Consider the following 25,429-nt stretch of genomic DNA (forward strand, 5'->3'; position numbering starts at 1 on the left):
AGCTTTCTCTAGTCTTTGCATATTATCTGATTTGCAGATAAACTGTCCTTCAGGGAGGAGTAGCTGGGCCCTTTGCCCTTCTTCACCTGTACTCAGAAGATACCGAGTATTTGGAATTACATTACATTTCTGTTAACCCACACACACCGCAGGAGCTGATCCTCAAGACTGTTTTGCCAACACTCCCTAGAAAAAGGAGCATCTTTAAATTTCCCAAAGGAAAGGTAAGACCTTGCACAGGGTAAAATTTCAACTGGATGTGTTCCTAAGGAACAAATGGCAGGAAGGACAATCCTCTCCTCATTGTACTCTCTGAAATTAAGGACGTGTCCAGGATTCCCCAGGCTAATGCAAGAAATTCGATGTCTCTCAGTCCCAATTCAGCTTCTTTGTCATGCTCCTCCATGCTTTCTGTTCCTGCCAAATCACCTGAAATGTTGTAGCTGTGCTTTTCTGCCAAAATATAATTTTCCCCAGGAGCTTGAGGGGTATAAAACATTTAAGAAATGTCTGCTTCTAAAGACAGAAGTAGTCTAATATTTTGGCAATCTTCCTAATCTTAAAGGTCCCTTCCAACCCAAACCATTCTATGCTTCTATGATTCTACGATAATGATTCTTTGAAGGGCAAAAAGCCAAACACAGAAATTATGGCTAAGCAGTTTTTGAAGAAGCACACTTTGGAGCAGTTTTAGGGCACATTATCTTGTTATTAATAACACTTTCCATTCAGCTTCCCAGTCAAAATGGATGGTACTTTAATTTTGTGTGGAAGTGGTACATTAGTATACTTTATTCAAGAGCTTTATTTTGTGGGTGATTTAAAGTTTCAGCTCCTCCTGCAGGAATATCTTTAATATCCTGCTTCTTCTGTATAATGCAGACCCTCATAGCCACTGACACTGGCAGCAATTAGAAAAAAGACATAAGCAGTGAACTTTCTGCAGTCCCACCAGGGAGCTCACATCAATTAAATAATTCTTACACTTCAATAAAACTATCTGTCATTTATCTCCAAAGATAAACAAAATAGGATAAATGCAATACTGCAGCCTCCCCAGTACCACTTAGGTGCATCACTTCCATAGAGTTCCTAATTCACACATCAATCTGGATTCCCTAAGAAGCAGGATTCACGATGGTGAGAAAGATGCCTGCGGTATTTCCACATCTCACAGGAAGGACTGGTTTCAATTAAATCAGACTTTAAAAAAGTTTTTAAAACAGCACAGTTTCTGTGAATAAATAAGGATTAAAAACTTTTCAAGAGACAACAAAACTTCAGAGTTCTCCTTGCTTACATCTTAACATCCAACAAGCTCTTCTCTCAGTGAACCCAGCTGTCTTTCTCTGAAAGTAATGTGGAAGTAAGGGTGTCAAAACCTTATAAATAATAGTCAGCACTGTATATCAGTTGGATCTGTGATTCCACGTGAAGCATTTCTAGCCTGGTTCCTAACATCAAAGTATTCTCTGTCTGACTGTGCAACAAGAGAGAATGTAAAGGAAAGCAATAGTATAAGAGTACAGAATAATTCAGATACAAAACACTCCCATGGCAACATTAGAAAATAAATCGCATATACGCATAAATAATAATGGCAAAATACACCAGTATTCAAAGTAAACACAGCTGAAGAGAATGAAGCAACCAGGTATTTTTACAAATGGTGCTTCAGCAGCGACTGCACAATAAGCCTAATGCATATATTTTTTAAATCTTTGACGCACACACATTAATTATACATTCAAGACCAAAGCATTGGCAGTGTCCTTGTTGTATTTCCAGCCTACATGCAACCCCCAGAGACAGCAAGATAAAAGACACATTCATACAATGTTTGTTCAAACTTCTTATGAGGCAAACCCTTAATGAAATCCATTATTTCTAGGGCACAGATTCCCCAAAAGACAAAGGACACCAGCGCTCATGACACAGACTGCAGATGCATCTCACCGCCTAAAGGCAGGGCAGCAGGAGGTGAAGTATGTTTGTATCTTCTCTCAAAACAGCATAGGCTCGATTATACACAAAAATAAACAAGGAGCAACAGAGTATTCCCTTAAAGCTAACTTGTATGAAGCAGCTAAAACAACACTCTGTAAATAAGCATATGCTACCAGATTAAGCATATGCTACCAGATAAACCTTTTATGCTTAAAGCCAGACTACAGTCGTAACTGAGACAGCCATTTATTATGCTGATCCTCCTGCTACAGCTGACATGAAGGTGCTCACAAGCATCCTTGTCTGATTTGGCAGTAGGTGCTTCTCCCACGTCTTTCATCCTCAGATTTGGAGGCATCAGATGTTAAGGACTTTGATATCCAGAAAAAAAAATAATTAAATATAGAGCTCTCATCAACTCTAGTAAATCATAAGAGGACTGAGACGTGCTACACAAATTAACATAAGAGGAGAATGATTATTTCTGGTCAATGAGATGGAGACTCAGAAGTTGCACCTTGCACAACCAGTGACTCAAATGGTGAACCTAAACCACCAATCAGTTCTAAAACTGGGTGCAAACCACTGAAGTTATTTTCATTACCTTTCTCAGAAGATACCTCTCAGGGACAAAGCGCTTCCTCACCCTGAGGGAACTACTTCCAGGAGTGATGTTGGCCATTTTCATTGCCAGGTAGCTAGTGATGAAGTGACTGATCAGTGAGAAGGAGAATGATGAGGAGAGACTCATACCTATCCAGTACATCTGGGAGAGGTAAGATCAACCACTGCCATATTCCCAAACCTTCGCTGTTAGCTGAATGCCAGAACGTCCTGCTCAGCTCCTTCCCTGTCTTGTTCTCAACCAGCACCAAGGATATATTTCCCAGCAAGACACCACGGATGAGCCATGACATTCGCAGCTAGAAGGAGGAGAACATAAGAAATTAAACATAAACATTATCCAAGGGTTAACAAACTCCTAACTCTTCATTCATTTCTTTGTTTTCTTATCACCAAGAAGTCAATTCTCACTCCCTTATGACCGTGTAATCCTTTTAGAAAACTCCACTTTCACCACACCTGTGGAAGCCTCTACGACTTAGTATATCCTATTTACTGTTGGAACTACTGGCCTTTCTTTTTGTTAAAGTTGAGTCCAAAACATCTCTGTTTTTGCTATCACATGCATCTGTAATTTTAAACAGACAAGCTAATAATCTATTATCTGCAGAAGGAAGACCTCTCTCCCCTTAGATGCCACTGAAGAGATTCACGTTAAGACTAACAACTTCTTCAGCAAAATTTTTTTTATATGCAGGCAGCAGCAAAATCATGGGGAGAATAGCTGCAGTAAATATAATAATTATATTCTTATCCCTCATGTACTCTTTTCAAAAATTAAAAATCCTTACCTCCTTGCTTCTACAGACTTTCTAATTAAGATTCAGTAATAATTAGGTGGGTTTTTTTCTTTTAAATTAATTAAAACACTTTAGGGAACCTGTTTTCTACTTTTTTTGTTACATTAAGTGTAATGGAGTCCCTTCCTATGTACTTATTCCTATGTATATAAAATTATTTCATGTAGATTTCACATTTTATGATTTTCCCTCCCTTGTTCTTTGAAAGGAAAAAGAAAGCCTTCTCCATCAGGCTAGTCTCAGAATCTTGTATGAATGTATCTGTCTAATTTTCTTGGAAAGAAGAAAAGCTAGCTCTTTGTTAATAAAATATATATAAATTTTACATGGGTCTCTATAGACATCTCAATAACCAGTGGAGGTGAGAAAGCTGAAGAAATGAGTTTATTAAAGCTACATTAATGATGGATTTTTGGAAACAGGAAGATGTTCAGCATAGTGCCAATGCATGTTAAAAGATGGCCCTCGATTTTAACACTTCAAGGCAAACAGCTAAGTCAGGCAGCTAGGAATTAAATTTATATTTTGCAAATGAATATCTGATACTATTACTTTCTTTCTTGCTTTGATAGCATAAAATGTTCATGCCCATTTCACAGCACAAACCAGAAGCTGCAAACTCTGAGCTGAGCTCTTTCATGGAATGTACCAGGAGTAACAAACCAATTATGTGACAAAACACTAGAAATCCTGTTTTGAGAAAACTTCATCTCTGGAAGAGCAAAGTCTCAGGGGGACACAAAAAGGGGAGTGGACCCAGCCTAAGGCTGCACTTGTCCTGCATGGGAGCCCTGCTGTGCAAGGAAATGATGGAAGATGATTTGTGGAGTCAGGACTGGCATAATGATGCGATTGGATGTGTTTGCATAGCACTTGTTGCAAAGTGCACATAAGCAGCAAATTTTAGCATCTCTCTCATTTCTCTAATAGAGGAGTCATCTTATGATCAGGACTAAACGTTAGTGAAAAGTTTGTAATCTACCCTTTTGTCCTATTTCCTTCTTGGTCACGGAATATTCTGAGTCACTTTGTGACACAGCGAGGCAAGGACTGAGTTCATACCCACAAGTTCACCAGCAGCAGTGAAAGAAGCTACTGACAAAGGTTTGTGGTGTAGGAGACTGATGCCAGTAAACTTCAGGGCTATTCCTAACTGTTACTGCATACATGGACTCAATGTCAGGTGACGATCAAGACAGTAAAGAACCAGGTGAGCATTTAATATTCCTGAGTGTCTATAAAGTGAGACTGAAATTACAGTGAAAATTGCTCTCCCTTCAATATCACCAGAAGAGCTTTCAGATCCACTGAAGTCTCAGAATCACAGATTGTAGTGGCTGGAATGGACCTCCGGGGATCACCAAGTCCACCCCCCTGCTAAAGCAGGTTCCCTACAGCAGGTTACAAGGGAAAGCATCCAGGTGGGTCTTGAATATCTTCAGAGAAGGGGACTCCAAGTCCTTTCTCTTGAAGAAATTTATCAGGACTTAAACTCCCTTTTGAAACTTTCAAACCCAGACAACAAACAGGCTGATTAAGGTGGACATACAAAAAATTCAACCTATCGCAGGAAAAACAAATTCTCTTACTGACAACCTTCATGTGAAACAGTTTCAGGACACTAATGCCAATTGTACTGTAACACCCTATGTGAAATTTCTAAGACAGATAAGTTGGAACAACTTCACTGTGCCATTTTCACAATTCAAAATTGAGGAGGTAAAGCCTTGAAGATCTTAATACACACAGGATTTCAGACCTCTGTCTCTTCTGGAGACCTGCCAGACAATAAGAGGCAACATCTACATTGTCAGAAGTGAGAAAAGAGCAAGCCTTTGATAGCTATTAATGTAACACTAGAGTAAAAGCTGAAGCAACTGATGAATTGGAATGGATGCCTTTGCACACATGTCAGCTGTTTGAGGGAAAGACATAGCTGGCATTAGATGTGGGAGATCAGCTTGCTGGCAAAGTGCAATGTGCAGACTCTAATGAACTGGCTCCGAGTGAATTGGCTGTCACTGTGTCCAAATGGGCATTTTTGGCTATGCTTTCCGTCATTTCTAAGCTTCACAGCAGGGCAGTCCAGGTCTTTTCACACCTGCTGAAGTGAACCAGAGCAGATGATGAGCTGGATGCCATAATAAAGACTTCCAAATGGGGCTGGCATTCATTCTACAGAATACACCATCAGTGATGGCAGGTGGTATCACATACATGATGAGTTCCTGTGAATAGTGCAAGTCAATGCTTAGAAAAATCTGAATCTGGGCTGTTGGTGGCATATCCCTAACGTAATATATTACATATCTTCTTCTCTGTTAAGCAGCGAAAGAGTCAGAAGCTAGAAACATCATTTAGAAATTAATTAAGCATCGCAGGTAGACATTGGCTCAATACCCCCTTGCTTTCTGGCTTTAGAACCCACTGTAACTGATGATTAGCTGTTCACATGAAAACTCACTGAGTCTGTAAATGAAACAGTCTACATTGATCTGCGCAAAATTAAAGGGAGAGAGAACCCACTGCCAAGACATAGCATACTGAAGCAGAACTTTGGTCAGGTGCACTCTACTGCAAACAATACCCATAAAGATGTTTTCCTAAGAATCTTCTTAGCCTATGAGTTTGTGGAATATCTGAGCTGACAAGCAGGAGACTCAATTCATCCACAACAGAACACTAATCCTCATCAATATCAACAGGGCTTGGCAGGTTTAAAGGTGAGGAGAAACAATGAGGGTAGCAGATACACAATTCCAAAACTATGTGAGAACTAAACAAGACTTGCATTTTATTTTTGCATGCACAAAAGAAGTAAAATACCGAGACCCTTCCGGGTAAAGTTTGGGCCTGCTTACACCTCTGAGCCTAATTTAATGGTTAGAAATATTCCAACATAAATGAATGTTCTGATGTCTGAATGAGAACCAAAGACACACTCACAGCAGCTGTTTATACATATTCCTCAGGGGGATACTGAAGAGTTACTGTCTCTTTTCCCTTCCTTTCTGAGTGGCAGTGCCCCTCAATGTGGCACTATGGTCGTACCTGGCAGAAAAAGCTGTCTGTCTTTAGCATAAGTAACCAAAGAAGAGAAGAAGGGTAAAGTATTTGGGGTAAAGTATTTTTAGGAAGATAAAAGAGAACCTACATGCACCTTGCTCTCCAAGAAACTGCCCAAGTTGGATCCCACTGGATTGCTCCCTTGCTACCTGCACCTCAACTCTGCAGCACAGACTTACATCTTGAGAGACGGCACGCGATTCAGCTCTCCTGCTTCCATCCTCCTCCTCCATTTGTAATATTTATGGAAAGAATTGCTCATAATGTTCCTGACCAGAACTGTGGATTCTCGACAAACAGATTTATTTTCTGAACAAAGATAAAGTTTATTGTGCATTATCTTCTCTAGACAGGGAACAACAGAAGTTGTTTTCAGATGTGAATCCACGCCTGAGCTATTGGAATTCAGGCACTAAAGAAGTGAAGGGAAAAGAAGCAGAAGTTGGAAAGCATCTCATCATTAGATAGGAATGGAAGATACAAGATGGAGTATAGTTTATGCACAGTTAAACAATGCCTGCAGACACCTTTGCCAAGTCTCAAGAAGTTTGCTACATGAATATGAACTACGTTTGAGGCATGAAGTTTATCACTTTGGCAATATTGTTTTTCTTATTAGAAAGGAGACATTCTTGTGCGTAAGTAGTCATCTGTTTTGACTGCTCAACAATTAAGGCTTAAGAATAAGAAAGAGGAGCCAAACTTCTTACTCCTGTTTTTTTGGCGAGATCAACAACTGTGCACAATCAGTCTCTCTTGTAGTCTACTGAGACTTTTGCTTAGGACCTAGATATGCAAACAAAAACCTTCTGTAAATGACAGACCAATAACTCAACTGATCTGATCGTGTAGCTTTAAAATACCTACGCAGGAAAGAGAAGCTTATATTTTATATGAAGAGCTTCTTGTGCTATTTATTCTCATATTCTTATTCATGCTTTTATAAAATGAATTTCTGGAAACAAGCAAAAATAAAAACAACAACAAAGGAGAAAGAAAAAGTGTGTAATTTTGCTGCTAAAGTACTGTGGAATGCTCAGGCCTCTGAGAAATTTCAGATGTCATAGATCACTCAGTGACACAAAAGCAAGGTGTCAAAAGAAGAAACAGTTTCGGTAAGAACAGAAACAGCATGTGAACTGTACAAATATTAAAACTAGCACTTAAAATAAAAAGGATGCTAACAACATTTTGCAAAAGAAAGCACATGAAAGGCTGCGCTAGAGGCATATCTATGTTGCATTTTTCATGCTCATAAATGTTTTGAATCAATGTTGTTAACATGTACACTTCCAAGTTGTTTAAAACTCAAAGAACAGAGGAGGAAAAGGGACATGCCTTGCTGCTGCCAGCATGGGGCTCAGAATGTGCTCAAGGAATTATTTCAATTATTGATTTACACGCTTCAAAAAATACAACACTTTTGCATAGGAAAGAAAATGGAGTTAATAACCATGGAGCATGAAACCATCTTTCATAACCCAAATGAGAAGGCAAACTTCAACTACGCTGTTTTACATCAACATATCATGTTCGTCTTCTAGAGAGACCAGGTTTACATTGAAAAAGTAATTTCAGGTAAAAAAAAAAAAAAGCCTGGCTCAGTTTGGTACTTCCTTACATAATGTAATGGAGGCTTACATGAAATAGCTAGTTGAAATGTCAAAACTGCATCAGGAAAAAAAAAAATCATTATTTTAAACATGGCCAAAGGCACAAAGCTCTTTTACGGGGATCTGTTTTCATTGTTTTGCAGCTCAGCTATACCCTTTAAAATGTTTGAAGCAGGACCTAATGAAAAATGAAATCATCTCGTTACCAATTGCAGTGGAGTCTCACTTGCAAAGAGCGAGCTTCTTTTGTATGCGTACGATGACATTTAAAGCTAATTTTAAGTTCATCACAAACCAGGAAACACCATCTCTATTGTTATTCTCCTCCTGTATTATAGCCCACACCAAAACTGCTTGCACAGATTTTAATTTTCAGATATGGCACTAAGGTCCATGAGATTCTCTTGTGCTGAGCAAAGTACAGCCTGTCTAAAAACAGTTTCCAGACTGCTTATGTGCCTGCAGTGACTTTCAAGCAGCAGTAACAGACATGATCCACCACAAAATGAGATCTCACAGAATGCTTATAACTTCTGCTGCCCAGCCAGGTACACACTGCACCAAGCCCTTAAGAATGCTGTAGTCTTGGGCCTGGTCTTACATCTTTTTACGACAGAAGCCCAAACACTTGGGGAAAACACAGTGCATGACTTATGATTAACAAGCACCACAGCATCCCTTGAAGCCTAAGGCTGCAGATGTCGGGGAACATCTCTGAAAAATGGAATAAAAAGCAAGTCAGTGTAGTGGCTCTGCATCTGCCTAGCAACAGTTCCGGGACCAAAGGAGATGGGACTGCACTGTTGTTCAGATGTGGGAGGCCAGAATGCAGCTGATAACTTCCACATGAAGGCCAAGTGCTCCCTCAACATCTGCAAAACTCTTTTGTCAGCTCTCTAACATCTTTGCATAAGTATTGAGAAGCAGGTGGCCGTTATAATCTGGAAACTGTGTACACCCAGGGGGTATCAACTGTGGCAAAGTAATTTAGTTTTGCCATGGGTGGTGTCTGAGATGACAGCACTTCCTTTGGACTTGAATTGAAATGTGTGGTTTCCAGAATTCCCAGACTGTAGTGCAGTTCCTGATGACAGGCAGATGGACTGCTTCTTTAAAAGGAGGAAATGCCTAACCAACCTGTGGTCCTCTGCTCTTTCAGCCCTGTTCAGGCCAACCAATTCCTACTCGGAGGAGGGGAATGACATGATGAAGAGAAAGAGAGAATAATGCTTTTCTTTATTGTTCAACCTTTATAAAACTTGCCTTTAAATTGGGCCAATATTTGGATTAATTCTTCATAGTTTATGTGCATTCCTGTGCTCAATTACACACACTTTTCTTTCTGATGAACTTTTAGATGCGTGTTAAAAACATATTCAGTTTTATTACATTGTCTTAGTTTGGTTTCTAATCACTTCAAGTTTTTTTTTTTTTCTTTTCTTTTTTTTTTCCATTCTGTTTCCCCTTGCTGGCTACCTCAGAGCATCACTTTGTGGACTGCGTGTACCATTTGTACCATTTCCTGCACTCTCCCAAGATTTACTAGAATTGCCAGTTTCCCTCTTCCATTTAAACCGGGCATTAAACACACTGTTAATGGGTCAACAGGCAAAGGGCTCTATTGAATGCGCAACATGAAAAAGGTAACAAAGACTGTCTGGACTGCAAACAAGAGAGATTCTTTGAAGTCAGGATACTCTAGCCAAAATCTAACAAAGTAACAAAAAAGAAAAACTAGCTGAACCAAGAACAAAGGGCAGCATCACAAACTAACAGATCTGACCTGCCAAAAGTACTGCGGAACAAAGAAAATGAAAATACAAAGCTGCTCAAAACAAACAGGAGCAAAGTGCAATACGAAGCTATATACAAAGTGCAGGGCACATTAGGTCCAATCCCAAATGTGTGGGAAAGTACAGGCTATGTTTATGACTCAGTCTCCTGTGTGGATTTTTACTCAGTTCTCATCTTTTAATACACGTGGGGCAGCACAGAGTAGTTCAGGCTGATTTTTCCCTTTGTGAGCTAGAGAAGCCTCATGCAGGGCATGGGAAATGCTACAGAAGTACAGCACACAAGCAGCCCAGCGTGTTCCTAGTGACTGAGCTCAAGCAGAGGAGAGCACTTCGTGGTAGAACACGAAGATGAAGGGATGTGCCTGTCCTGCACTCAGCAGCAACACCTACACCAAAGATCATCCAGGATCTGGAGTCTCTCAGTGATTTGTGTCATCACTGCTGCAAACACCCATCCAGAATCTCGGTAGGTATCAGGTCTCAAACCCTTTGTAGCTGGGACCCACCATGGACTGCTTGACTGTTTCCTTATCAGAATCGAGTCCTGGTTCCATGGACATTTTGGCCAGATAAGAGAGCCCCCCAGCATAGTAAACACTACTGCAGCAGAGAATGTTCCTCGTGTTGAGATTAAAGTAATTAATTCCTCGGTATAACTCAAACTAAAAAGTCAAAATTTGTTATGGTGGATGTAATTGTCTAACATAGCTCGATACAATACAGGCAAATTAAGGGATAAGAGAAAAAAGAGTAGCTTCAGGAAACAGTGAGGCTTAGTGCTTCTGTGTAGTAAGGAAAGAGGGGAGTCAAAATCAGCAAACTGTGGACATCTGCTGGCCTCATTGCTGCTCTCACACTTTCCACATAAGGCCATAAGTGCCCAAGGCAGGTACACTCCATGCACCCCGAGGGAGGTGAGCAAACTGCAGGTGGGGCACTGCATTCAACCCCACCAGCAGGAGTTCAACTGAGCTGGCTGTGCTGACGGTGGGGTAGACATTAGATACAACAAGAAGGAGGGAAATGAAATGACCAGCCCGAGGAAAGCCTCCATCACTTACATGTGTTGGTGGCACCTGTGATTCCAAGGAAAATCCATCTGGATGGACTGAAACAAGCTGTCAGAACTAACCACTATCAAAGTGAACGTGCAAGGAGAGCAGGCAGATACCTAAAGGAGCATGTAAGCTGTATCAAATACAAGAGTGAGGGCAGGTTTATGACTTGATATGACTGCAGAAGAATAAATGGATCTAATCTGCACACAGCTGCTCAGATCCCTTTATCATATGAATCACGAGTGAACTTTGTCAGTGGGATTTCAGTTGCCAAAGAACATGCCCTGTTTGTGATATGCCAGGTGGAGCTGTCAGCACTCACAGGGAGAAGAAAAGTCATCTTTTAGTGCCCGACCTTGAGTCAGTTCAGTTGGGAAGTGATTTAGGGTGAAAAAAATACAGGATAGGACTGTGGTATTTTCACAGTCCCTTTTCTAACCTTTACTTCACTGTATAGGAGCTTGTTGGCACCTACGGGAAGAATGTGTGTGTGGGGGAGTATCTCCTTTCTCCTCTTGTATTGAAAAGTGGAATCAAATTATTCTCTCACAGAAAGATTGTTCCAGTAAAATAGAATTCAAAGCCACCAGGGGCTCATTGAGAAGAGCAGCTTTTACACTATATGAAAAGACAAGGGACAAAAACCCTTGCCAAACTCCTTTACTCTATATTACCAACAGCTGCAATGCTGGATGTGTCTGGATGCCTTTTTAGTGCCAAGGGGAGTGACGGAGGTGGGATGGCATGTGAGCAGATGAAATACATGACAGCTTCTCCCCTGATGGCAAGCTTAATTATTTGTACTGTTGTATACACAAGGTAAAAATATAAACATATTGGGAAATCATTCACTCTGCTTCCTGTGTCAGGTAGATGATGAAAAACACTTGCTATTGCTGGTCCACAGCAGAACAAGGTCTTAAAATATTCAGAACCTGCATATGCCTTTGTCACAGAAGGGAGGAAAAACAAGGTAGAATGTATTTCCTAAAGAAGGAGGACATGAATATATCAAGAGAGCAAACACAGATGTGCTTCACTGTATGTACTGAGATACAGAACAGAAGCGAATCAAACCAAGCTTTAAGCAAAAGAAACACTCCTCCCAAATATTTTAATTTCAGAGGATTTTCTTATGCACCCCTTTTTGTCATTTCTGCATTTTAAATCAGTGGAAGAGGGAGGGTCTGATTTTTTTTTGTCTGTTGTAAGAATCAATTTCCCCAAGCAATCCTGCTCCAGGATCCAGAAGCTCAGGATGAGCAATCAAGATGTGTGACTCAAAATCATTAGCCATAAATACTATCAGTGATGATATAATCTGTGAAGCTATAGACCAGATAAAAAGATGGAAATGATATCCTTCTCTAAGCAGAAGTTTAAGAGTTAAATACAACTGATTTAGAAATGACAACTACTTGTGCGTGACTATCTAGCAAATATTGATATACTTGGTCAAGTTGATGCCTTATGACAATTAACAGATTTTCTGTGTGAGTATGAATCTGGCCCATTCTGTATGAATTTATCTGCACTGCTGGTAACTCAAGCGCTCCTAAGAACATGGCCTCTGTGAGGAGTGGCAGGTTTGAGGTGCAACTTGATGAAGACCTGCCAGCTTGAATCCCAGCTGTGCTAGAGGAAGCATGCACTGTATTTTCTGAGTTGCTATTCTTTCTTGGATCTAGCAAATACAAAGCAGCAAGCTTCCTCTTCTCTGCATTTATGCAATGCTGGCTGTCCTACCTCAGCTCATACATCCAATTATGAAAACTGCTGCTACATCATGTGAGGTCATACAATCGGGGCAAGACATACCAAGCTTTTCAGTATACATTTTGTGGCATTTCAAGCAGATAACCACATCTTTTCTTTGCACACTGGAACATTAAGTAAGTATATTTCAAAGATAAACCATAGAGAGAGTGGCTACTGGGCTACTTATCTAGTGCCTATATTTGAAAACCCAAGTCAGGCATAGTAAAAAGCTTTGTAAAGTGCAGAAGAAAACATTATGACTTGCCTCACAGGGAGAGTTCCTCAAAGGGGTTGGAAATGTAGTGCTGGTCATTACAGTATCTGCTCCTGCTGGTACTTTGCTGGTGTCAAGGATCAGTGCATAATCTAGATAAAAGAGCAGGAAGAAGGTCAAACTACAGAACTCACTTTCTGGTTTTTGTGAAACTTTCTTAAAGCCTATGTAAGCTGGCTCCTACTACAGCAGGATGTCAGACAGAAAAATATATTTTTCAATTTTGTAGGGAAGCAGCTTCACCTACTCATTGGGCAGCCTGACTACCTTCCTCCTACAGCTATCTTCTATTCCTCCACAACTTCAAATTTATCTTTCTTGCAAGGGTGATTTAGCACCTTTTTCAACACACAAAAAAACAAACAAACTTGGAAACAAATCTTCATCTTGGTCAAAACAAAACCAAACAATGGCAATAAAATAACAAGACAGCAATATTAAGGCTACTTTAAACATTTTTTGAAACCAGAGGAACAAGAGCAGTAGTAACACTGGAATTCTTCCTTGACAGTTCTAGACCAAGAAGTATATATTGCAGTATTTCAGTTCTGCCCTGCAGCTCAGGAAGGTACCACTACTTGGATCTTAGTTATTTGAGCTTACACTGAAATTGCCTCTACAGCATAGATAGATCGTGAATCATCAGCATTTTATTGCCATCTCTCCATAGTAACCTCTTTCTGGTCCTTTGATTTCTTGTTTACCTATGCTTCAATTCATTTGTGGTCTGCAATACTGTGGGCTGAGCCATCAGGTGGCATAAATCAGAATAGCTGCACTACAGTCTCTATCAGTTCGCACCAAAGTAGAGAATCTCACCCTTTATGTTTAACAATGGATGTAACTTTGTAAACCAATGTTGAGATTATACACCATTAACTCTGCTGTTATTGTATCCTATTAAGATCCTCTGTGCCTCAACAATAAATGCTTTCAATGATTTACATTATTGCATTAGGAAAAATCTTATCTTATCTTGCCAGGCAGCCTGCATACCAATACTCAACCAGCAGTAGTTCAATGCCCAGGGTATAAACCTACAATGGTTTGCATGAGAAGGATTGGAAGTCCTAGGATTTGGGTAGAGAAAGCAAGTACACAGTAGTTATACATAAAAGTGGAACTCAAGGGACAATAGAGCAAGAGAAGGAAAATTTGGAAGTGTGAAGGGAAAAAAAAACAAAACATGAAAAAGTAAATCAGAAATTTAGAAAAAACAACAAACAGTTCAGTAAGATGGAGGAGCACACAGATGAATGCTTCATGGGAAGCTGTCTAGAGGGAGTCATGACTACTCTCTGGTATCAGTCTTGGAAACCTGAGGTACCAGCCTCTTCCTAAAGACAGGAAGAGAGCAGGATGGTTTTGCTCAAAGCACAGATAGCAGAAAGATGGTTTTTGTTTCTCTGATGGCTGAATCTGTAAGTGCACAAGAAAACACGCCTTGTGTTTTATTCCACCTCCCCACTATTTGCTTATCTTTTTTTTTTTGCTCTCTGCTGTCCATTTTATGCACTATTTACTTTTACATACCTACTACTGAAGGAAAACGGTTGTACTCTGGGCTCCCGATTCTCCACGGAGAAGCACGGGACACAGATGAGCTCTCCATCCAGCCACAGTCCCCTTCTTCAAATGAACAGTAAAAGCCAGAGGGAAGTTTTCCTGCAAGATGGAGAGAAACGCACTTACAGAAGAACCCAGATGAGCTGTGGATGAGACGTATGGGCACACAAAAAGCTGACTATTCTGACAGGGTTGCACAGGACATGCAGGAAACCCCACAGCTGCTTTTTATGTGGAGTCATGCATGAGCCTAACCACAGAGATAGTGGTAAGAGAGGCAACCCCAGGACTGTGACTAAGTGTCTCCCTCCAGACAAACTCAAGGAAGAAGACATATTTCAGTACACAGCATGGGGTGTTCAGGTCTTTATCTGGCCTCTACCGCAGGGGTAATCTTCGATAATGATAATTCCTAACATGCTTCCCCCTTCATGTCTGTAGCCAGCCCAGCTCAGCACAGTGACCTCTCTCCTTTGTGAGAGCTGCCTCTAATGACATCTCAGGTAAAGCACTAAACCCTTTTGTGCTTCAGTTTCTGCATCTGCGGATCTGTTCGGTGAGATGAATGGATGAAAATAGTTTATTTTAAGCTATACTTTCAGGATTTGAAGCCCACTCATTCTGTCGCTGGCTTTGGATTTCAGGCAAGTTTCCAGCTCCAAACAATAAAGACAGATTAGCTCTTTGCCTTTAAATTAACCAGTTTTAAAGTAACAATCATCACGTTCAAAGCAGCACATGACTTCATACCTCTCCATCTCCTCTGTTCCAAATTCTTACAGAACGTATAAAGCACATCTGAGGCATACTTACACTGCCACAGGTGAAAATGCTCCACTGTGCTGCAATTCACTCATTTCCCTGAAAACTTACAAAACCATATTTTCCATCATCTTTAATAAAAGCACAGTGCCTAATTTCTACTGCTGATAGGTTCTACCTTTGCATTTCTCTTCTTCAGTATGATGGCAGATTCTGACCTTATTAAGTAACCTCAGAGAAAACGAGCCTTGTAAAATGCCACGTAAAAATCACCACCACTACAACATGATTTTCACTTTCAGTGAATAACTCGCAATCTGTAATACAGAGTTTGTGCCCAGGGTGTAGCTGCCCAGAGTAGACAACTCTGCCAGGTATGGGAAAGCTTTCCAGCAGTAAAAAGGGCACAAACTGGCTTTTATGGGAAAAGCTAGCCTGGGAAAAAAAGGCGCACTTTAAATACAGAGTTACATTACGCATCAAAGATGCCAGAATAGACGTAAAGAAGATTCATGACTGCTTTTATCCTTCAGTATAGACAAACCAGTCCTTGGGTGTGTCAGCATAAAGCCCCTGAACACAGGTGCTCAGTGTGGGGGTGTTCTTCCTTCCAGTAAGCTAGAAAAAGTGCTGGGATGTTCAGATGTAGCTATATAAAAGGGATGGTGATATTCCTGACTTCCCACAGCTTTTACGCTGTTATGTACTCTAATCCGTGCTAGCAGTTTAGCCTATATTTATTTCTCCTTCTCTGTACCCCTAAACATCCCCTAGAACTGTCTTTGTTGTTTTTCTTTTTTTCTTGAAAGAAAAGAAAATGGAACCAGAAGTCCGTTCGAAATTGCAAGATAAAAATAAATTTAATGTGTAAACACATTATAAAACCACATATCCGGGAAATTAGTTTTTCCCTTTCAACTGTTTGTCAAAGTCAGAGTAAAAAAATTCTTAACTTACAAAAAGTAGGATAAACTACAAGCTCCTAAAGCTAGAGAATCTGCTGGTGAGGTGATGCCAGGAATTTCATTAGCTTCCCTATGAGAAGAGGAGGCTCCTGAACTCATGAACATGAAGAACTTTTCCCTCTGAAGCTTTCTGTCTATAAAGTGGGAACCAGACAATAAGGAATCAGTATCCGCACCCCAGATAACTCAAGATGTTTAAATATCACCAGAACTGTCTGTGTGAGATTGTAGGTCAATTACATTCCTTTTCACAGGGCCTCAGCTCTCATCTATACATAGAATCACAGAATGGTTTGAGTTGGAAGGGACCTCAAAGCCCTCCCAGCCCCAACCCCTGCCATGGGCAGGGCTGCCCATCACCAACTCAGGCTGCCCAGGGCCCATCCAACCTGGCTTTGGGCACCCCCAGGGATGGTGCACCCACAGCTCTGGGCAGCAGTGCCAGGGCCACACCGTCTTCTGAGCAAAGAATTTCTTCCTAACATCTAACCTAAGCTGTTATATCTTGTCCTATCACTACATTCCCCGATAAAGAATCCCTCCCCACCCTTCCTATAATCCCCTTTTAAGTACTGGAAGGTCATAATAAGGTTTCCCCAGAGCTTTCCCTTCTTCAAGCTGAACAAGCCCAGCTCTCTGAGTATGTTTCCATAGGAGAGGTGCTCCAGCCCTCTGAGCATCTTCATGGCCTCCTCTGGACCTGCTCCAGCAGCTCCACATCTTTCTTGTGCTGGGGGCTCCGGAGCTGAACATAGCACTGCAGGTGTGTTCTCATGGGAGCAGAAGAGAGGGAGAAACATATCCTTCGACTTTCTGCGCTTCTTTTGATGCAGCCCAGGATACAATTAGCTTTGTGGACTGCAAGTACAGATCTCAACAGACAATTTGTTGTCAGTGTTATATTCATTCTCTTGGACTACCCTGAGAGCTAGGGAACATAACTGCATTGTCTAGACCAGGAATATTTCTAGGAGCCTGAATCACAACTCGCTTCACAGGGGCGACTGAAACAAATCTCTCATCTATGGCTTTTCAGTAGGTCCAAATCTGAACCTGGAACCTAACAAACAGGTAAGAGGTATGTTTCATTGTTTTTATTTTCCACAGTCACCCAAATTTGTTATGAAAAGATCAAAACCCACACTGAAAGTTGAAGCTTTTTCAAGTCTTTCCTTTAAAAAAAAATCCCCAATTCATTCAGCCTAGTCTTTAAATGTAGAGCTGTTAAGCTGAAAGTTGCTTCCTTGTGCTTTACCCCTCTACAGAATTTGATTATATTGCATTGTGCTGCCTGAGGCTGAGATCCAAAGAAAATGACAAATTATGATGTGCCCTGAATTCCTACTGAAACAGCTTGGCTTGGTGTCCAGCTGAATTCCTTTCACAGCCCTACGTTATCTAGGTTGACGTAAAGAAGTCAGAGCAGCAGGAGGAGTCTAAGTAATAATCCCTGCCTGGAGGCCAGAAAAAGCTCACTGTACATGAAGAAGTAAGGGTACAAATAAGAACCTATTACTTCCCCAGAAATTTGATTGCTCCTCCACAAATTAATCTTTTATGAATTTTCAGAGGTCTCATGCACCGGTGCAGCATTCCTCGCTGCTCCTTCTTACTTTAAATACGTGGATTCCTAAGTGCTGTATGTATAGCTGCTTCACAAAGAGCACTTTGGCTAGCAGTCCTCTGTCAGCATCTACTTTGAATGTTTTGAATGTTCATACTTCAAACTTGCATTAGTGTACACACTGCACTGATGAAGGAAAGCTAAACAGACTTTACTGTAAAAACAAGTAAAATGGGGCAGTCATTATACCTACTGAAACAGCAGGTCATGTTGGGTATTATCATTGGTGAAAGAAACTTCAAAAGGTTTAGAACTCCCTAAAATCAAGAGGCAGCTTGTGGATTTGGGACAGAGAATAGAGTAATCCAATCAGACTGAAGCACTGTGAGAATGCAAGTCCCTGCTTTTCTTTGAGAAACAAAGAAGCTGAAGGTTATTAAACATTTTTTAACCAAGTAATTTCAAGCCTTCCAAATGATTTTGCCTGAGATGTAGTTAAACTCAAGTGGTTCTGTCTGTTTTAAAAAAACCCAAACTAACAACAACAACCTTTACCTCAATTTTTTTCATCCTTTAAGGGTAAAAACAAACTAGCAACTGGAATAATTTATGAAGCAGATGGAGCAGGTTCATTATTGCTTGGCTCTTGACTCAAAACCAGGGGCAAATCAATAAGGTGCTACTACAGTTCAAAGTTTTGAGTGAAGTTCCAGACCTATATTATAAAGGACAAAACCATAAAAGATTACTCAGTTTTTGTACAGACCATTTCTAAATGTAGGAAAAAGTCTCAGAAGGCATCTACTCGAACAGTTTAAAGAAGCACATTAATCTTAAATGTGAGCTTGTTTTCAATGGCTGTCTCTGTGCTAGCAAAGCTGTCTACCAAATTCTATCATAAATGAAGTATAGAAAGGGAAAACACATTTCAATACAGTCAACAAGAATTTTCCTTTAATGATGGAAAGCATTGCTAAGTTCAGAACTGCCAGAAATCAAAATTCATTGCTAAAAGTGCAGCTTTTGATCAAGAAAGGAGCAAAAGGATGTGCGTATACAAGACGGGAACCTTAAGAGGACAGCAATGCAACAGGTTGCTTTTTCATTTTGTTTACAGGGGGATTCTGCTGGGCTGTACCTATCTGTAGGATATATATGAGTCCGCCGTTTTTTGCCTGGAAAGTAAACTGGCTCCTCTAGAATTATCTGTGCTTTTTTTTGCCACTTGCTCATGCTATCTCAAATTCAAACTTTACAGGCTCCTATTCTACCTGTCATCTGACTCTTGACAGATGTTTATTTACTTATCTGACTACACAGAATGGTTTGAGTCACTCCTAACGTAACCAGATACTAGTCTTTGTTACCTCATCTATGTCTGAACCCTTCTTTTCTTTTGGCTCAAAGCTTGCTTTCTGAGGTATGTTTTGTGATAAGACTCTAACTTACTTACCAAGGAGGCAAATGGTGGGTGTCGCCGTGTGGCAATCAACATCACCGTGTGAACATTCGAAAGCATTTCCTTCAGGGCTGTTAGCCCCAGGAAGAGTGTGCTCAGGAGTGTTTACTGGCGGAAGATCTGGCCTGTGACCAAGTAGCGCCAGCTTGGTATGTGAGACTGGGGAATGATACCATCGTATCCTGTGAAAAGCAGGATGCGGGTGGGCACCTCCCTGCTCCCTCTTATCTGCTGGCAAGGCCCGGAAGATGGGTTTTCTGCTGAGATCCCAAAGCCAGAAGCTGCCACTCCAGAGAGAGCTGACTCAACCACTAACTGTCACTCCAAAGAGAGCTGACTCGACCAATTTGGACTTATAAATAAGTTCGTACTGCTGTTGGAGGTGGTCGTCGACCAAAGCCGTCGTCGACCAAAGGGGTCGTCAACCAAAATGGTTGGCAACCGAACAACAAGCCCTGATGACCCATCACTCAAGAAGATCAACGTCGGCGCTACAAACAACGCTGGATCCCTGGTGGTGACTATCTCTCTTGCTTTCTATAAAGACTCCTTGCTTTTTTTTTTTTTTATCTCTTTTCTATTGCCCACCTTCCCTTCCCCATCTCCCTAAGCTACTAGGATTTGTAATAAACTGGTCGGGCTAACATTTGACCCGTTGTGTCTTAATCTCGCCATCGGGTATACATATATTAAAGAACCCCTTCTCCCTCCTGTAAATTGGAGCGAGACAATCTATTAACGTTATTCCAATTTGTTTAACATTCTTAAATATTCAGTGAGGCTAAGAGTGAAAATTACTCTATAGCCCAGTGGCTATAAGATTCATCTGAAAGGCAGAGGACATTCCTTTCAGTCCTTCTTGCAAGTAACATTTATATAGTGTGGAAGAGCAAGACCAGGAGAGACTGAATAACCGTTTTTCTTCCAAACTCTATATTCCAGACCACACTGCGTTGGAAACTTACCACGGAAATCAGAAATACAGGTTCAAATTCATTTAGACAGAAGAAAAAATCAGTCCTGGGTTTGCCACTCTCGGTGAATCCTTTAAGATCTGGGTCTCCAGATAAAAAACATACTACCAACACTTTCATTCTTACTTTTTTTTTTTTTTTTTAATACATCCACAAATTTCCTACATGCTCTGCTTGATCAACCAATATTTTCCCAGGCTGAATGTTTCTAGTGAACCTGAGCCAAAAAATAAGAAAGTCACCGTCCGTGGAGGTGTTCAAGAAACGTTTAGATGTTGTACTGAGGGGCACGGTTTAGTGGGAAATATTAGTGGTAGGTGGATGGTTGGACTGGATGATCTTGGAGGCCTTTTCCAACCTTGGTGATTCTACGAGAGTTTTAGACTAAACAAAATTGTATGCGCTTTTGTTTTAGTAAAACTTTCATTCTTCTCCAGACTTACTGCCCTGCAACAAAAGATTCTTGAACCAAAATCCAAGATACTGTTACCTAATAAGTACAAAACTACTAAAACAAATTCTCCTCTTTAGTAATGCAGAGCTCTGCCAAACTGTATTAGTAAAGAATCTGTCTTTTCATCTGTTTTTTTTTTTCTTTTCAGTAAGTTATGATTCATAATCAGGAATTTACTAGCAAAAACATAAGACCACCACTGTCTGAAGTCTTAACATACATCTGCAAAGTATGCTTCTGCAGAATAATTTCCAGTGGGGCATTTCTATCAGTCTGTTAGATCTGTAAGACTGATCTCAAATCAACATGGTTCAGCATCTATCTCTACATCTGCCTCTTTGAAGCTGTCTTTTTCCCCTATGAGCCTATTTGATGATGACTCAAACAGCAACATAGCAACATCTCCAGGGGTCATCCCTGTCTGATTTTATGCTTTCTACAAAGACTAATTGGTTGCTTGCAGAACAAGCACCGTGACTTTTCATTGGCCACTGATAATTAAAAAGATGTTAACAAACAGCAGGTTTAGGGAGTTTTTCAGTTAAGAAAGGAATAAGAATCAAATGATAAGAAGACAAGAAAAAAAAAGAAAAAAAAAAGAAAAGAAAAGAAAGGAAAAGACAAGAAAAAAAAAGAAAGAGGAAATGGAAAAAAAGAATTACTGTAAGCAGCTGAAAGGCTGTGAAAGGAAAAAAAACTAACAACATGTTTTTGAAGCCTGAAGTTGGAAGCCTTTGGTTAAGGGTAATTTGAAAAACTCTCTTTTTGGTTGCATGCATGGCTACACATTTTTCTGACAGCTCTTTCTTGTAGGGAGAAGTTCTTGGGAAACCCCTTTTCCTGCCCTATGTATTGGCATCACTTCTTGCCACACCCGCAGAAAGCTGATGAAAATATCCATGTTACTCAGGACTACAGCAACTACTGAAATGCTGAAAGATTACATGTATTTTGTGTTGGGCTGCCATGCAGGTGTAACTGACATCTAAAACATTTGATCATTTTTCTGTTTTGAGTAAGAAGTTTTACGCCAATAACATTCAACACAACACAGAGACAGAAGCAGAGCAATCAGCAACAAAACTGAGCAGGTTTTAAGTGTATGAACACAGCCCAAGCTCTTACAAGCTAAGGCAAGCCTTTCTTTTTTGTTGCTTGTAGTGGAAAATTGTGTCTTTTGGGCCTTTTGGCTGGAAGCAACAAGTCACACTGCCAGCACATGGGGTTGAAAACAAGCTGTGCGGTCTTCTCAAGCTGGGAAGTGTTCTGCTAAATAATTGGATAAATATCTTCCACTTCTTACCTTTTCTGTATTTTCAGTAAATCCTTTGCTGACATAAATGTACTATACTGCTTTATGTTAGTGGCTATGGATGAATGCTGCGCTTATGGCTAAAAGGCAGCCAAACACATCCTCATGCACTGCAAAACTAGAGTCACATTCTTTTAGATCTGCTCTGTCCTATGATCGTATTTAGTTTGCATCCATGATTAGCCCAACTCCACCAAAGGAGCTCTGCTGTTCCCACTGACACAGATAGGATTACACTCACAAGGCAGAACCATTTAAGAACATAACCATCTATCTGGACATATAACCAATCCATTTTCAATAAGAGTAAATAATATGCCTCTGTACTTCCAATGACACGAAAATGCATTATACCTACCCATTACTCATTGGAACTAGATGATCTTCAAAGTCTCCTCCAGCCTTACCCATTCTAAGATTCTACGATTATCATAATTTTGTAAGTATTTTCAATTTAAGTGTAGAAAATAGAAATACCACTATCAGATCTGAGTATCAAAATGATCAAAGCTAGAGCACCTCTCCTAGAAGGAAAGGCTGAGAAAGTTAGGGCTGTTCAGTCTGGCAAAGAGGTTAAGAGAGGATCTTATTGATATCTATAAATCCCTGAAGGGAGGCTGCAAAGAAGATTGGAAACAGGCTCTTCAGTAGTGCCCAGTACCAGGACAAGAGGCAATGGGCACAAGCTGGAACACAGGAAGTTCTATCTAAACATCAGAAAGCACTTCTGTGCTGTGGAGGTGCTGGAGCACTGGGACTGGCCCAGAGACGTTGTGGAGTCTTCTCCTTGTTCAAAAGCTGCATGGACATGGATCTGGGCAACCTGCTCTGGGTGGCCCTGCCTCGGCAGGGGTTGGATCAGATTGACGCAGAAGTCTCTTCTAACCCTAACCATTCCATGATTCTGTTTTAAGAGGCCTGTTTTAATGCTCTTAGGCAAAAAGAACATTTTGATACCAGTAATAGGAAGCATCCTTAGTTCTAAGCAGCTACAGGTCAGCAGCAATGACACTAATTCTATGAAAGTGAATTTAATATCCACTCAGCACATACTACGTCAAACTGTAACAATTTCTGGCACAAAGTAGGGTCCTATCACTCCAAGCTTGTAACTAATTTCCCAGATGGTCCCAGGCCAAACCACTGTTCTCCAAACCAATATGATCTTTTACTTTATTTCTTTGTTAGCAGCAAAGAAATCAAGTGTGAAATTTGCTAGGAGTTGTGTATCACTGCTATGTTAAGTTTATTCCAAAAACATCAAAGGTCTTTTAGTCTAGATGTCACCCATATCCACAAAGTTTGTTTGAATTACTTCACCAAGTTTGACCCCTGCTCTAGCTGTCACACACGAAAACTAAACTGAGAATAATTGCCTCTTCTATTCCAAAGGCTTTTGGCAGTACAGGTATTTTGGCCAGGGAACACAATTTTGAATACTAAACTAATACTAAAGCCCTGTCAACAGGAGTCCATAGGCTAGATCTATTGTTCTTGATATATTTGCCCTCTAGGCAAATATAACAAACCACCACTCCTCAATATCTGTAGACTGACAAAGGGCAACACAATGGAGGTAGAAAACAAAGGTATATTAAAAAAACATATTATTAAGATGGTTAAAGAATTCTATAAAATATCTAGTTTAAGTAACACAATTACAGAAATATTTAGGCATAGAAAGTTTCCAGAAAACTCAAATTGCTATCTAGCTCTTGATCTACAGACTGACGAAGATCAGGCACTGAAGACTGCTGAAGAAAGGATAGAAAACGAGAGTAATTAAAGACACAAGGGCAGGAGTTGGTCAAAGACAAGCTCCTGGCTCTACTCACTTTTCATACCTTAGAATTGTTCTCCTTCTTCTGCCTTGCCACATACTGTACCACGTTTTGATTAAAAGCACTAACAAACTACACATTTCATTATTCTGTAAAGCATCTAGCTACTTAAGCTATACTTTCTTTGCATTTTTGATCACGATTTTGTTAGATGAGGCACTGAAAACAGTTTTAAAACCTCCTGCAGAACTAATGGAGGCTAGTACAGAAACATATCAAACGGTCCATTCTAGGTGGATGTCCAGAGAAAGTGCATCTATCATGGAGGACACTGGTCTTTTGACAGTACTGAATTCATTACTACTGAAGTCTCAGGCATTAAAATTTAAAACAATTTATGCGTTTAGAAGGAGCTGCTCAGCTTCCATCTCCCAGAAGGAAAAAGACGACGCAGCCTGGGGGTTTGAATTTACTCACTGCATATAGCTCCCTCATCTTCTCCCTGAGTGCAGTCTCTGATGAAGTCACACGCCTGGCCCAGCCTGATTGATGTGCCATTCCAGCAGCTGAAGGAACCTTCCAGAGCCATTTTTGAGACAGAAGCAGATCCTAAAGGAAAAAGAAAATAACAGCCACTTCAGGTTACCAAATTGTTGCCTTCCTCCCATCCAACACAGCCACAGATAACAATGAAGGGAAGAAAGACCTTTTGAAAAATCCCTCAGTCCAATAATTACTTGATAAAGTAGTTATTTTATTTTGTTTGGCCAGATCTTTCCAAATACCAAATAGTACACCTAATGGAGAACTGAGATTCCCAGGCATGTCTGTCATTTTAACTTGGAAGCCAGCTCTGAACCTTGAAAAGAGGGTTCAAATCCTACAATCTGCTCTGTGGTACTTATCAAGAACAACATGATACGCGTGATGGATTTTTAATTGTGTGCAAATTGCTGCTAGACTGATGGTCCTGAAGACTGACATGCTCTGTCTTGTTCAGGAATAACATGTCCACATTACCTAGAAAGAATACAAGCTTTCATCACACCCTCCTGCCAACATGTATTACCTGTGACTTGGATGTATCATATCCTCCTATCCTTTCTGCAAGAAAGAAAACAGTTTGACCTCTCTTGGTAGTTTTCTTTCTCTTCTAGATCCCCTTCTGCTTCTGTACTCCTCTCCCCATGAATCAGGGAGTCCCGCTGCAGTCTACATCCGTTAAGATACAAAGATCACCAATTCATTTTCCCCGTGTCAAGCAGCAAAAGGCAGCTAGCAACATGGAAAGGAGCCAACGCTTGTGACATGCAGTCACTGAAAACTACTATAAGAAGTCAGTACCATCCATTCAGAAATGATCCTGAGTGTTAGTCCCTTGGCACGGCCCTTTTCTAGAGGCACTTGATTTCCTTGTCAGTTGAGCAGTCAGAGATCATTCAATGTGATGAGCGTAGTAAGGCTTCTCTCAATCTGAATCCTTTTATTGTGGCTAAGATACACGGGGCAAGGACTGATTAGACTACTTTATTTTTAAAGGTTAGTCACTTACAGAAAGTAGGAATTAGCTCAGAAACAGCCTACAGTCAGTACGTATGGAGGAGGCCAAGCTTGGTAAGTACAAGAGTCCATTCCACAAAAATCTGGGTGTAGACG

General features: G+C 40.5%; 2 protein-coding genes across 2 annotated transcripts in view; both read right to left on the reverse strand.

Moving 5' to 3' along the window:
- ALK (ALK receptor tyrosine kinase) overlaps positions 1-2,864 on the reverse strand; it is a 53,015-nt gene extending 50,151 nt beyond the window's left edge. Inside the window, exon 1 of the mRNA XM_021391827.1 lies at positions 2,701-2,864. Within this exon, the coding sequence (XP_021247502.1) occupies positions 2,701-2,864 (164 nt within the window). The remainder of the gene's footprint in view (positions 1-2,700) is intronic.
- The window catches only part of LOC110395616 (ALK tyrosine kinase receptor-like), a 159,574-nt gene continuing 144,464 nt past the window's right edge, over positions 10,320-25,429 (reverse strand). Inside the window, exons 5-8 of the mRNA XM_021390228.1 lie at positions 24,251-24,382; positions 14,470-14,601; positions 12,928-13,028; positions 10,320-10,508 (exon numbers count right to left, since the gene is read on the reverse strand). Coding sequence (XP_021245903.1) covers positions 10,320-10,508; positions 12,928-13,028; positions 14,470-14,601; positions 24,251-24,382 — 554 coding nt within the window. The remainder of the gene's footprint in view (positions 10,509-12,927; positions 13,029-14,469; positions 14,602-24,250; positions 24,383-25,429) is intronic.

This window comes from Numida meleagris, chromosome 3, assembly GCF_002078875.1.
Source record: "Numida meleagris isolate 19003 breed g44 Domestic line chromosome 3, NumMel1.0, whole genome shotgun sequence".
Classification (NCBI taxonomy): Eukaryota; Metazoa; Chordata; class Aves; order Galliformes; family Numididae; genus Numida; species Numida meleagris.